Source organism: Triticum aestivum, chromosome 5D (genome assembly GCF_018294505.1).
Source record: "Triticum aestivum cultivar Chinese Spring chromosome 5D, IWGSC CS RefSeq v2.1, whole genome shotgun sequence".
NCBI lineage: Eukaryota > Viridiplantae > Streptophyta > Magnoliopsida > Poales > Poaceae > Triticum > Triticum aestivum.
Window position 1 is genome coordinate 290560888 of NC_057808.1, and position 12224 is coordinate 290573111.

General features: G+C 47.4%; 2 protein-coding genes across 3 annotated transcripts; one reads left to right on the forward strand and one right to left on the reverse strand.

Moving 5' to 3' along the window:
- Positions 1 to 624: 624 nt before the first annotated feature.
- LOC123121220 (putative disease resistance RPP13-like protein 1) lies at positions 625 to 7653 on the forward strand. Of its 2 annotated transcripts, XM_044541131.1 has the most exons (3): positions 2506 to 2991; positions 3168 to 3288; positions 4625 to 7653. In XM_044541131.1, the coding sequence occupies exons 1-3, from the start codon at positions 2506 to 2508 to the stop codon at positions 7561 to 7563; spliced, it is 3546 nt and encodes a 1181-aa protein (XP_044397066.1). In that variant the 3' UTR covers positions 7564 to 7653. The 2 variants fall into 2 exon arrangements, with proteins under 2 accessions (XP_044397065.1, XP_044397066.1); XM_044541130.1 differs by lacking the exons at positions 2506 to 2991; positions 3168 to 3288 and adding an exon at positions 625 to 1058 and having other exon boundaries at positions 4597 to 7651.
- A 1256-nt stretch (positions 7654 to 8909) lies between these two features.
- LOC123121221 (GDP-fucose transporter 1) lies at positions 8910 to 11606 on the reverse strand. The gene is made up of 2 exons (XM_044541132.1): positions 11376 to 11606; positions 8910 to 10218 (listed from the first exon to the last, which is right to left on the reverse strand). Exon 2 carries the CDS (start codon positions 10199 to 10201, stop codon positions 9188 to 9190), a length of 1014 nt encoding a protein of 337 aa, XP_044397067.1. The 5' UTR covers positions 10202 to 10218; positions 11376 to 11606; the 3' UTR covers positions 8910 to 9187.
- Positions 11607 to 12224: the final 618 nt, after the last annotated feature.

A 12224-nucleotide genomic window follows, 5' to 3' on the forward strand; every position in this document is an offset into this window, starting at 1 on the left:
GCAGAAAATGATACTCCCACCGATCCAAATTAATTGACGCTGCTTTAGTATAATTCAAATGGTTCAAAGTAAAGAGATGTTTATATCAATGGTTCAACTTATCATGCACATGACATAAAGCCCTCCACTATGTAGGCCAAAAGAGGTGCCAAATTCACTTTCCAGCATTTTGGCACCGATGCCCTACATTGCTCAGCTGGACCCAAAAAAAATTTATGGGTCTACTCTGATGTCAAACTCTGCAAAGCTAGCCGGAAGCCCCCTGGTAGCTCGATCAATGGACTTGTTTATTCCTTATTTTACAGTGAGCGGTGCCCTCTATGGTGAAGTTTGTGCCATAAATTTTTCTTTGGGCAACGGTGATGATGCGGCACCTTTTTGAGCACCGGCAACATGATGGAAGGCCTAAGCAACCCGCGGAGAAAAGAAAACACGCTGGCCCGATTTAGCGAGCAGGATAGATGGTAAACCGGCAAAAAAAAAAAGACAATATCACGGTAAGCTATGTGGGACGGGGGTGCCATGTCGATTAGAGGGACAAAACACGTCGTTGGCTCTTCCAATCAGATTTATATATAAAAAAACAGCCTGTGGATCACTGAAATTTAACGACTAAACTATTTTGGCTCAGGGAGAGACGTGCATCAAGCCCTGTTGGCAAGTCAATGGACGCAGCACAATCCCTCGACAGCAGAACATAAGGAAGTTGCGCCCGGCGGACAAGCCGACGGCAGTTGCCAACAACAAACTGACAAACACGCCGTCCGGTGATGGCCGACGTGAGCCCCTCCCTGAGCCGCGCCGTGGCCACTCGGCCGCCACGGAGGCGACGGCCGACGACTGGCACGCTCCAGCCACCGGCGGAGACGGCGACAGACAGGAAGAGCAAGGTCACCGGCGCAGAGGCGAGGGCGATGAGCCGCAAGGCGACCACGGCGTGGCTGGTGGCGTACCAGGAGGCCGCGTACGCCTGGGACGACGCGGTGGACGATCTGGAGGCTCACGTGGAGAAGGAGAAGGAGCAGCAGCCGTCGCCGGAGGGGGCTAGGAGACCATCAGTAAGTGCTTTTGGTCTGGATAGATTCCGTGCCAAGTATCCTACCCATGCACTCGTTCAGCATGAATGGCATCTTCAAATTCATTTTTTGGCTTTCCGAAATTCCTGTATTTCTCCTCCATTAATTCCAAACAAGGCCCATAGGTGCTCAATTTTTTCAAGGGGCAGATTTGTAGATAGCTGATCGCGCTTGCCGCGCGATGCATGGGTGCCCATTTCATGACGCAACGATCTCCTTAATCTTGTCTCTATAAACTCATCGCCCAGTTGGTCAACCTTTTGGGTTGCGTGGAGGCTATTTCGCTGGCTCTGCATGTGCCAGATTCAGATTAATACACCCTCTCACAAATTCTGCATTCTACAAGCTTCATGCCGCACACAGAAGCCAAAAGAAACGCATCCCTAGTCTGCGGGTGCGCGACGACACTATCACCGACGCGGCTTTCATGACGCAGGCAGTGTACGGGCACCTCTCCTCCGTTCTTGGAACCGCATCAGCGCGTACTCACTCCATCCGCCTTGACATCATCGATGATCGGTGTTTTGACCTGCTAGAGCTCGACGCTCCGTTCTCTGAGCATGAGATCTGGGAGGCTATCAAGAAAATGCCAACGGGCAAGGCGCCTGGGCCAGACGGATTTAGTACTTCCGAGTTCCTTTGAGCATGTTGGCCAATCATTAAGGCTGACATCTGTGAGGCCTTTGACAAGCTCTACACCATGAATGGGCGCGGATTTCACAAGCTCAACGAGGCTCCGCTTACCCTCCTACCTAAGAAGTCTGATGTCGCCACGCTCACCGACTACCGGCCCATCAGTTTGATCCACATCATCGCCAAATTGTTTGTCAAGGTCCTCTCGCTGCGTCTCACTCCGAGGATGGGGAAAATCGTCTCCGCCAACCAAAGCGCATTTATAGCCGGGTGATACGTGCACAACATTTTCCTTCTTGTCCAACAAACGACTAGATTACTCCACAATAACAAGGCGTCACGGGTTCTCCTCAAACTCGACATCGCTAAGGCCTTCGACACGGTCTCCTGGCCCTTCCTCCTCAAAACCCTAGTACACCTCGGCTTCGGCCGACGTTGGTGTGAATGGGTCTCCATCTCACGTCTACGGCCTCCACCCGTGTCCTCATCAACGGCAACCAGGGGCCACCTGTGGATCATGCTTGCGGGCGCAGCCAGGGCGATCCGCTCTCACCCATGCTCTTCGCTATCGTCATCGACACTCTGAACTCCCTCCTCCAGCATGTTGTGTCCGCCGGCATGCTGCAGCAGCTCACCACTAGGCACGTGGCCTCAAGCATCTCTCTCTTCGCCCATGACGTAGTCATCTTCTAACCCACCCGAGCAAGCTACCATCCCTGAGCTCTTACGGATGTTTGGAGACGCCTCTGGCCTGCACACAAATTTCGCCAAATGCTCGGCATTACCTATCCAGTGCATGGCCAACATTGCCAACGCGATCGCCACCGAGCTCTCTTGCGCCGTGAAAGACTTCCCCATCCCCTACCTCGAATTGCCGCTCACCTTCCGCAAGTGCCATGCCTCCGTGTTGTTCCCTTTGGTCGACAGGCTTATCAAGAAGCTTGCCACCTGGAAAGCGTCCCTTCTATCACGCACCGGGCCCCTTACTCTGGTGCGCCACGTGCTTACTGCCATGCCGGTCCACATCCTCCTCGCCATGGCCTTAAACCCCACGATTCTCAAAAAATCACCACGGTGGTTAGAGACTTCCTTTGGCATGGCCGCAAGGACGCCCAGCACGGCTGCTACTTCGTTAGCTGGCCCAAGCTCTCCTGTGGCGGCCTCGCGGTGCGCGATCTCCACCATACGAGCACTGCCCTACGTGCTTGTTGGCTATGGATACAAGCTACACGCCCAGATCGCGCTTGGAGCCACCTTCAGCTCCCAAGCGACGAGGAGACGAGTCAGTTCTTCCGCGCATGACGCATCCACTACTTGGGCCATTGGGGACGGCAAAACGTGTCGCTTTTAGACCGATCACTGGATCGAGGGAACATCTGCTGCTGAGATGGCCCCAGCCCTGATTTCTCTTGTCCCACGCCGGTGACACCCCAATGCCTGGTCTGTGATGCTCTCCAGGTTTCACTGTGGATCAGAGACATCCACGGAGCCATGAGCCCTGCTGCTGCAATCGAGTACGTCGACCTCTGGCGGCGGATCCAACGAGTTCAACTATGTGCCGAGCCAGACAAAATCATACGTAAGTGGACCAGCAATGGGTTATACATGACCAACTCTGCGTACGACCACCACCCCCTTTTGGCGCCTCATCTGACGTTTCCGGGCCCCGACTGGCGCTAAGTTCTTCCTTTGGCTCGCCTCCATGGACCGGTGCTAGACTGCCGAGCGCCGCGCTCGCCACGGCCTACCTCACGCCCCCCCTCTGCAAATTTTGCAGTCAGGAGCCAGAGTCCTTGATCACCTGCTCGTCTAATGCGCCTTTTCCAGAATAACCTGGCATGAGATCCTCTCCCGGTGTCGCCTACCAATCCCTACACCGAGCCCGACAAATGGCTTCTTCAACTGGTGGCAGCAGCACCGCCCCAGCCCACCTCTGTAAAGGGACCAACTCCATCATCGCTTAGTCCCTCTGGAAGCACCGGAACACCAGTGTGTTTGACAACCTCCGGCCATCGAACAACGATCTTGCTCGCACAATCAAAGACGAGGCCTGCTTGCGGGCGCGTGCTGGAGCAACTAGGCTAGCATCAATTATTCCTGTAACCTGAGAACACTTGTATTGAGGCCGAGCATCCTCTTCTCATCTCGCACTCCCTGGGACGCTGTAGCGTGTACGCCCCATAGAGCTGCGCCCTATGACACCCCCCACCCCCTCCCCCTTCAATGAAATGATACGCAACAATGCGTATTCACCAAAAATAAACGTAACAAAACATCTTAAATTAATTTGTACTAAATCAACGATAATTAATATGAATCTAAGGGAGTAGTACATGTGAACCGTTCCAATTTATAGTTTGTACATCAAACACACTTTTCATCTTTTGTCCGCATACTTCAGCATGACTGCAGAAAAAACGCAGCATGACTGTACAATGCAGTCCAAAGAGTTACATTATTGTTTCAAGTATATATAAATTCACAAAAAGATAATAGTACGCTCGTGACAGAAAGAATAAACGGCCAAATCGAAAATTGCAACTGTGCAATACTTACTGAAAAAAAATGTAATACAACTGCCCAAGAGTTATTATTGGAGAAATTATGCATACCCTTCGAAATCCTGATGAAGTCAAGTCTTGCTGGAACAATATGTTTTTCCAATTTGAAATATTTAGTTTAGCTTCACTTGAGATGAGTTGTCTCCAAAGTGATTTACAGCCGAATGGTATGTTAAAGTATGTTGACAAGCCTTGTCTTGTAGTTTTTGGCATTTTGTCTGGATTTTCTAAGCCTTTTCATATGACACTGAAGAAATTGAACCTGAATAGGTCCTTGTTATTTCATTTATTTCTGATCACTAACAAGAAAAAATCAACCTGAACAGATTCTCCGTTGGCTCTTACCATCATCAGCTGTCCATAGGACAGAGAAGAAATTGAACACCAATATTGAAAAGCTGGGCAAGAAAGTGCTTGCGATTTTACAGCGGGGACGGGAACAAGATCTTATACAAATGGACTGGCAGCGACATGATTGGATAAGTAAATTTTCCGGGAGTCCGTCCACTAACTCTGGTAGCCTGGGAAACCTAGAGCAGGAAAAGATGGAGTTGATTGATATTTTGACTGACAGCCAAAGCTCCAGCACTGTTGTTGCCATAGTTGGGTGCTGTGGAATTGGCAAGACTAGATTGGCAAGAAAAGTATATGATGATTGCTACACGAGAAATGTTTTCAATACAACCATATGGGTAGATGGTTCCAAAGACTCAACTGGTGCGGGATTACTGTCCGCAGTCATACGTGCCGCTGGTGGGAAACCTGGAGCAGAAGAACAAAGTAGGGAGAAAATTATGGACATGTTGGCTGTAATACTTGAAGAGAAGAAATTCTTACTGGTTCTTGATGATATATCGAGTCACCATAACCAAGAGAGTTTCCTGGAAGATCGCTCGTTTGTGAAGCATGGAAGCCGAATTCTGATCACAACTCGAGACCAGAGTGTTGCAGCAGGAATGAACCGTAGCTACATTCATAATATGCAGGAATGGCCTTTCCAAGATTGCTGGACTCTGCTCTGTGCTAGTGCTGGCCTGGACAAGGAACATGACAAGGAGAACTTGAGGGAAATTGCGATAACAATTATCCAGAGGTGCAACAAGGTCCCACTGACTATCAAGATTATCGGCGGTGTCCTAGCAACCAAGGACCCAACACACGCAGAGTGGAAGCAGGTTAATGAAAGTGAACTGTGGTCCTTGGATCTGGAGGACATTCCTGGTGGGATGAAGAAACTGAGTGGGCCTGTCTACATGGCATACAGTAATTTGCCATACCGTTTGAAGCTATGTTTCCTTTACTGCCTGCAGCTCCCAGAAGGCTTTGTGATTAGCCAGCATGTTGTTACTCAGATGTGGATAGCAGAGGGCTTTATCATCGAAGAAGAAAATGACTGTGATCCTCAAGATATCGCAGACCGCTTTTACAGGGAGCTGGTACTCACAAACCTTCTGGAGCCTGAGATTGGCTCTGCTGACATGACAAGATGCACAGTACATGGCTGTGTCAGGTCTGTTTTGCAACTCATAATTAAGCACCGGTGGTTTGGGAAGAACAAGTGGGCATCTAGTATTGAAGAAGCAGGAAATCTGACAAGGTTCAGGACAGTTATCTGCAAGAATCCCTTGGCTGACCGTGGCCTGGACAAAGTGTTTATGGGGCGGAGATATTTGAGAGTGTTGGACCTTACTGGCACCGGTATTAGGCACATTCCAGGGTCAATAGCACTTCTCCATCACCTTAGGCTCTTAAATCTTTCTCTGACTCAAATCATGGAACTTCCAGAGTCCATTGAGAGCCTCAGAAATCTGCAATTCTTGCTCCTCCGGTGTTGCAATGGGCTTCATTCTCTGCCAGAGGGAATCAGTAAGCTGCACAACTTGCAGTGCCTCGATCTTGAAGGATCAGCGCCACAGCTTGTCTTGCCAAGCTTGGTAGACTTGAAGCAGCTAACTACTCTGCGTGGTTTCATAGTGAATCATAAGGAAGTAACTGAGAAGGATGTCAGTGGGTGGCCATTGGAAGACCTGGAACATATGAATTCTTTGAGAAGCCTCCAGATACTGAAGATAGACAGAGTTGTGCAGTTTACCAGGGCACAAGAAGCTGCACTGGAGATGAAGTCTCACCTCACACAGCTTGATCTATGTGGTAGCACCAGTGATATGCAACTACACGTACCAGCGGCAGAAGCTAGAAGGCTCCATGGAGTTCTTAACAGTCTCTGCCCACCCGGATGCCTAGAGTCTCTCAAAATAGCAAGTTACCACGGGCGATTATTTCCAGATTGGTTGCCACAGCTCCCCAGTCTCCAACGGCTGGTTCTTGCTGATTGCAAATTCTGTGAGAGCCTCCCTTGTCTCGGACAGCTACCTCAACTCAAGTTTCTCACCATAACTGGCTGTTCCAAGTTGTGCACCATTCAGCGAGGGCGGTACACAGGACCAGCATTTCTGAAGCTAGAGCATCTCCATGTAGATGACATGGACAAGTTGGAGTCATGGACAGGATTCCAAGCTGGTGACTTTCCTTCCCTGATCAAGTTTCATCTAGATAGCTGCCCCAACATAGAGTCACTCCCAGCTTGCCTTGAGTACTCCAAACAACTGACAAGCATGAAGGTCGTTGCTGCTGGTAGCCTCATAGTAATTGGCAACCTACCCATGCTCAAAGAGCTAATTGTGCAAGACAGCAAAACTCTTACTATTGTCTCCAATCTTCCATCACTTGAAGTCCTGATGGTCATTGGCTGCTCTGGGCTGCAAGATGTGAAGGGACTCAGATGTGTAAAGCACCTCCGCATAGTAGACAGAGAGCTCACAAGGCTTCCAGATTGGTTGACAGGGCACGCTTCAGTGCTACAGACGTTGACTGTCTTCGGCACCGAGGAACTGCTCGGCATGTTAGTTCCCAGTGGCAAAGATTGGCCGGCCATTCGTGACATCGAAAAAGTTTATGGTAACCTGACTGATGGATCTCCATTCTTCACATACACAAAGAAGATGGGCGATTTCCAAGCATTTGGAGAGCAACGAGATCTTGTTGTCAGGTCAGTAGTTGACCATCAATTGGAGGGCTGGTCTTCACATTTCATGGCTAGGAGTTTTATCTCTCGAATCAGCATGCACAATACCATCAAATGGTATTTGATTCCTCTGCTTGCCACTGCCCTGGTGCTTTTGCTGTCCATGGTTGAGGAGATTAAAGTCATAGGAGTCTTCCTCGTCTTCTTCGCTATCATAGCATGTTTTTGGTGTCTTTACTTCTTCAGTATCTGTAAAGCTTCGAACTAAGATTGGAGGAAACAAAACCATGTGGAAAGGAAAGGATCGAATATTTCAGTGGTACATGTACTCATTGTAAATTTGCCTGTGTTGTCTGCTAAATGCTGCTTGTGGGGTAATGGCTCACCATGTACTCCCTCCGTTCCAAAATAAGTGTGTGTGTGGGGGGGGGGGGGGGGGGGGGGGAATATAAGGCATTAACTCATTGGGGGGAAAAAGGCAGTAGCCGATGTATATATCAAGCACTGACGTTTTCTGAGATATTACCCTGTGTACTGTATAGAAAATAAAAGAAGATACATGCTTTCTCTATCCAGTGATGCTGCTGCTGCATTCGACGAAAAAAGACAGGGGAGGAAGCTGAATCACTATTGGAAACAATATGTTCTTCCTTATAATCTACTCAAGATTTATTTTTCCACTCACAAGCTCTCTGCATAATGGCAACATTGTCTGATTGTCACATGCCAAGGATGAGAGGAGAAAGAAATGCAAGTATAAAAGAGAAAGTCAATGCTTCAAGTCAGTCAAGCCTACTAGGGGGAAGAGAGAGACACCTAGCTACAGTCCACCATGGACCATGGACAAAGTAACACCTCCCTCTCATGGACCAAGTGTACAGACCAGATTAGACTAAATGCCTCCAGCTATGGGTGATTCGTGCATGGCCTTCAGCCTGTTGAAGAACACCCTATGGGTACATGTACTTTAATACTCCCTCTGTTCCAAAATAATTGAAGTTCTATGTTTTTCTTAGTCAAACTTTTTTTAAGTTTGACCAAGTCTATTGAAAAATCCGCAAAGACCTACAATATCAAATATATACAATATGAAAATTTATTTCATAATGAATCTAATGAAGTAAATTTTATTTTGTAGATGTTGATAAATTTTATATAGACTTGGTAAAACTTAATGAAGTTTGACTTAGGACAATCCTAAAACTTCAATTATTTTGAAACGGAGGAAGTACATCTCTTCCATTTGAATGAACTCTCTAACCCTCAAGGGTGACCTAGTGCTACTTTTCTGTCGAGGAATGCCATAAACTCTGTGAAGGAATCCATGCTACCGAGGTTACAACATAAGCACGACTATCCAAAAGACCAATTGACTCCGTCACCGGGGACATGGTCATAAGCTTGGCCTCTTCGCCTTACCTGGATTAGACCTCCCGTCAAGAGTTCAGGCAAAACCATGTTAAGAAACATCATTGCCAGACTACCGCAAGTATACCACAGCTTGTTCCGAGGCAAAACCATGGTCCCAATGCTTGCTTGCTCCAAAGCATCTGGACGCAAATCCCCTTTCTTTGTTGTTTTTTGTTACCACAAAAGGCACCAATGGCCAATATATAATTATCAAGAATAATATGAGATATCCATATAGCTATTGTATTACAAGTTTACAACGGGCATCACTCCTACCATAAAAACAGTAATTTAATCTAGTTTTCTTCCAGTAGAAATGAGTAACACGGACAGAAAGCCCCTTCTAGTTGTCAAGGAAATATTGTGTACTACCACTGGCACTGCCTATTGTATGGTTCTGTTGCAAAGGGCCTATTAAGCAAAATTAAAGGACAAACCTGTCGACCTAAAGCTAAGAATGGCACTCTTCATGCACTAGGCACTCAAGATGAAATAAGCTTCTGTTTCTCCTCATCATACTCAGCACTGTCACTTTCGTCCTTAAGTTCCTCCGATGCCGTTTCACGCTGAGCTGATGCAATATTTCCTTTTGCAGTAACTGATTGCTGATAGAGTACTCCACCAGCAAGAGTGAATAGCAGGCTAACCAAACCAAATGCACTGGCGTGCTTGTCCCAGATTGTCACATTGATTGCCACTGTGAGGAACTTGTTCACAACCCCAGTCACCGTGAATGCCGTGGCTGAGATTGCTTTCCTAGCCGCAAAGCCAAAGAAGCTGATGAGTAACCCAAACAAGCATGACAATGCCACCGCGACAAAGGCATCAAGCTGGAACCAACCCTCAACCCGTGATTCGACTGCTGAGAAGACCAACTTGTGCTCCCCTGTCAAAAACCAAAAGATGGGGGATATCATCAAGGAAAGAAGGTTGTTATACAGCACAAAACCCCATGTGTTTAGACCCAGATTCGTCACAATATGCTTGATGTACACCATCTCAGCTGTTATTGTCACCAGATAGGCAAGCGCCCAAGAGTATGCTGTGAGGCTGAATGCAGAATCTGTTATCACATAGCCAACCGCTCCTCCCAATATGATAACAAGGGATGAAAATGTGAGCTTGGAAGGGCATGGTTGCTTCCGGAAGGTTGTGTCAGCAATAGCAACCAAAAGCGGAGTCAAGGATCTGAAAACGATGAACGTGTCCACATTGGCATGAACAAGGAGGTTTGTGTTTGTAAATATGGCGAGGTAGAAGACAATAGCAGCCGGTGCAAATTTCTTGGCAGTCTCCAGGTTGAAGGGGTCATGGCAGAGAAAACCTAGCTTTCCAAGGGCCCAAACACCAGCAGCAGATGTCAAGTACTGTAGCGTTGTCAGGAGGCCAGGGTAATTGAACTTTGTGACGGCATACTTGTTAATGATCGCCAGCAAGCTCGAGCACAAGGCATAGCCTATCACAAGGCTGCTGGTTGCATAGTGTTGCTTCGCCATGAGACCAGATTATTCGCCTGAAATTGATTCAGTAATAACACACATGAGAGACCAAACCATACATCTAATGGAACTGCAAGATATCCCAAGTATTCTTCAACTTATTTTGCCTCTAAGAGAACTAGTTAGATATTTTGACATGACTCGTATATTTTTAGATGTCCCCAAAGGGACTCTTAATGACGCATAATTACACAGAAGTATGCACTTGTTAAATTAGTACTACCTGGCCACCAAATATAACTAAGATGGCCACATCAACAACATGACGCATTAGAAAAATCAACAGGCAGCAAGAGTTTAAGGCCCTTAGCATGATGTTAGACAGATTATCTATGATTTTCTGCGCTAATGTCTTGGCTGCTCTGGCTTATGATCACATCTGTCAGCAGATTAAAGCAATCAGTGTGTTTCACTTGCGCATGAATCATGAGAGTATTATGGCTATAAAATACCAAGGCACCAAAGCTGAAGTGGTGCTCTGCTCACCAAAGTCTGACCCGGACCAAAAGAAGTACCTATGTATCCCAATTAATGGGCTAGGTATTAATTACTGCAGAATCGGCTTGACACTAATTACTGCAAAAGCCGTGCTACTGGAGTACTGGTACTGACTACTGAGTACTACTGCTAGTACTGGAACTGCAAGAAGCTCCTAAGATGAGGCACCCTAAGTTTCCGACGAACAGGGCAAGAGGGCAAACACCACAAAACAGCGCGTTCGTTTTGGGGGATCTCTGGTTGGCTGCACAAACAAATAACAGAAGGAATGAAGACAAGAAACCATCAGCTTTCGTCCTCCGCGTCGCGCCCCGACCAAGATTCAGGGGGCAACCGCGCTAAGATCACACAGGCAACGAGTCATAAGTAGTAGTAACAGTAACCCCAAGATTTTTCTTTTATCTTGGTTTTTCTTTCTTTTTGCGAGGTCTTGGCTTTTCAGTTGAGCCAAGAATCTACTATTCACCACATCAAGGCGAGCGGTTCCGGCCCCCGATCTTATTATCTCACGGCCAACGGGCCAAGTTCCCCGAGATTTCTCGGATGCGGATTAGCAAGAACTGGAAGAGAAGGGGCGTTAACGGAGAACACTTTCCAGATCAGCAATCCAACCCAAGAAAGAAGCGAGCCACACAGCGGAGCAGAGAGAGGGGAGGAAGACGGGCGTACGTACGGGGAGAGGTCAGGACGCGCGGCAGCATCCACCCTTGCCTCCGGCTCCGGGCTTGTGCAAAGCCCGCAATGCGACGCGCGTGTGTGGTGTCTGTGTGTCGGCGTGTGTGGCCGAGAGGGATTTATACGTCAGGGGAAGAGGAAGAAGGAGGAGGAGGAGGAGGAGGAGGAGGAAGATGAGATTTTTTGGAACAAAAACAAAGCATTTAACGCAGCACAGAGGTCCGTCGCCGTCGTCGAGACTCGATCGAGACAAAACGATTACGTTAAGTCACGGAAAAACCTGCACGAAATTGATGGTGCGGGGTACGGGAGTACTGCTTCCTCGACCATCCATTCCCTTGTCCTTGTTTGGTTTAAGAACAAGTGGAATGTAATGTAAGAACCAAGTGGAATGTAATGTAATGGTTCCATTTCATAAGAATAGAATGGTTCCATCTCTGTGTTTGATATGAACAGTTAGGTGGAATGGAACGGTTACATCTTCATGTTTAGTTGGTGGAATGGAATGGAATGATTTTCAAAATACTTCAGGACGGAACCGACTCATACCGTTCCACTCGGTCACAGAAACCAAACACACCCTAAGAGCATCTCCCATAGATGGTCCAAAATTCGGCGGTCTAAAATCAGAGACGTAAAATTTGGACCGTTAAAAAGTGCGTTTTGGAGCTTTGAAAAAAGCTCAACTCCAACAGATGGGCCAAATTGATGGTCCAAAAAAGCAACTCCAATAGATGGTCCAAAATGAAGATGTAAATTTCTTAAAACGACATACTACTAGTTCACTCAACATAGTTCAAACATCAAATTCAACGTAGTTTCATACATGAACTTCAGCTACTACTTA

Bases quoted from the DNA above. Each gene is read 5' to 3' on its own strand.
- LOC123121221 (XM_044541132.1), bottom strand. From the start codon at position 10,201: ATGGCGAAGCAACACTATGCAACCAGCAGCCTTGTGATAGGCTATGCC.
- LOC123121220 (XM_044541131.1), top strand. From the start codon at position 2,506: ATGGCCAACATTGCCAACGCGATCGCCACCGAGCTCTCTTGCGCCGTG. The intron at 2,992-3,167 runs GTCAGTTCTTCC...GATGCTCTCCAG, and splicing joins CCCAAGCGACGAGGAGACGA to GTTTCACTGTGGATCAGAGA. The intron at 3,289-4,624 runs GTAAGTGGACCA...TACCATCATCAG, and splicing joins CGAGCCAGACAAAATCATAC to CTGTCCATAGGACAGAGAAG.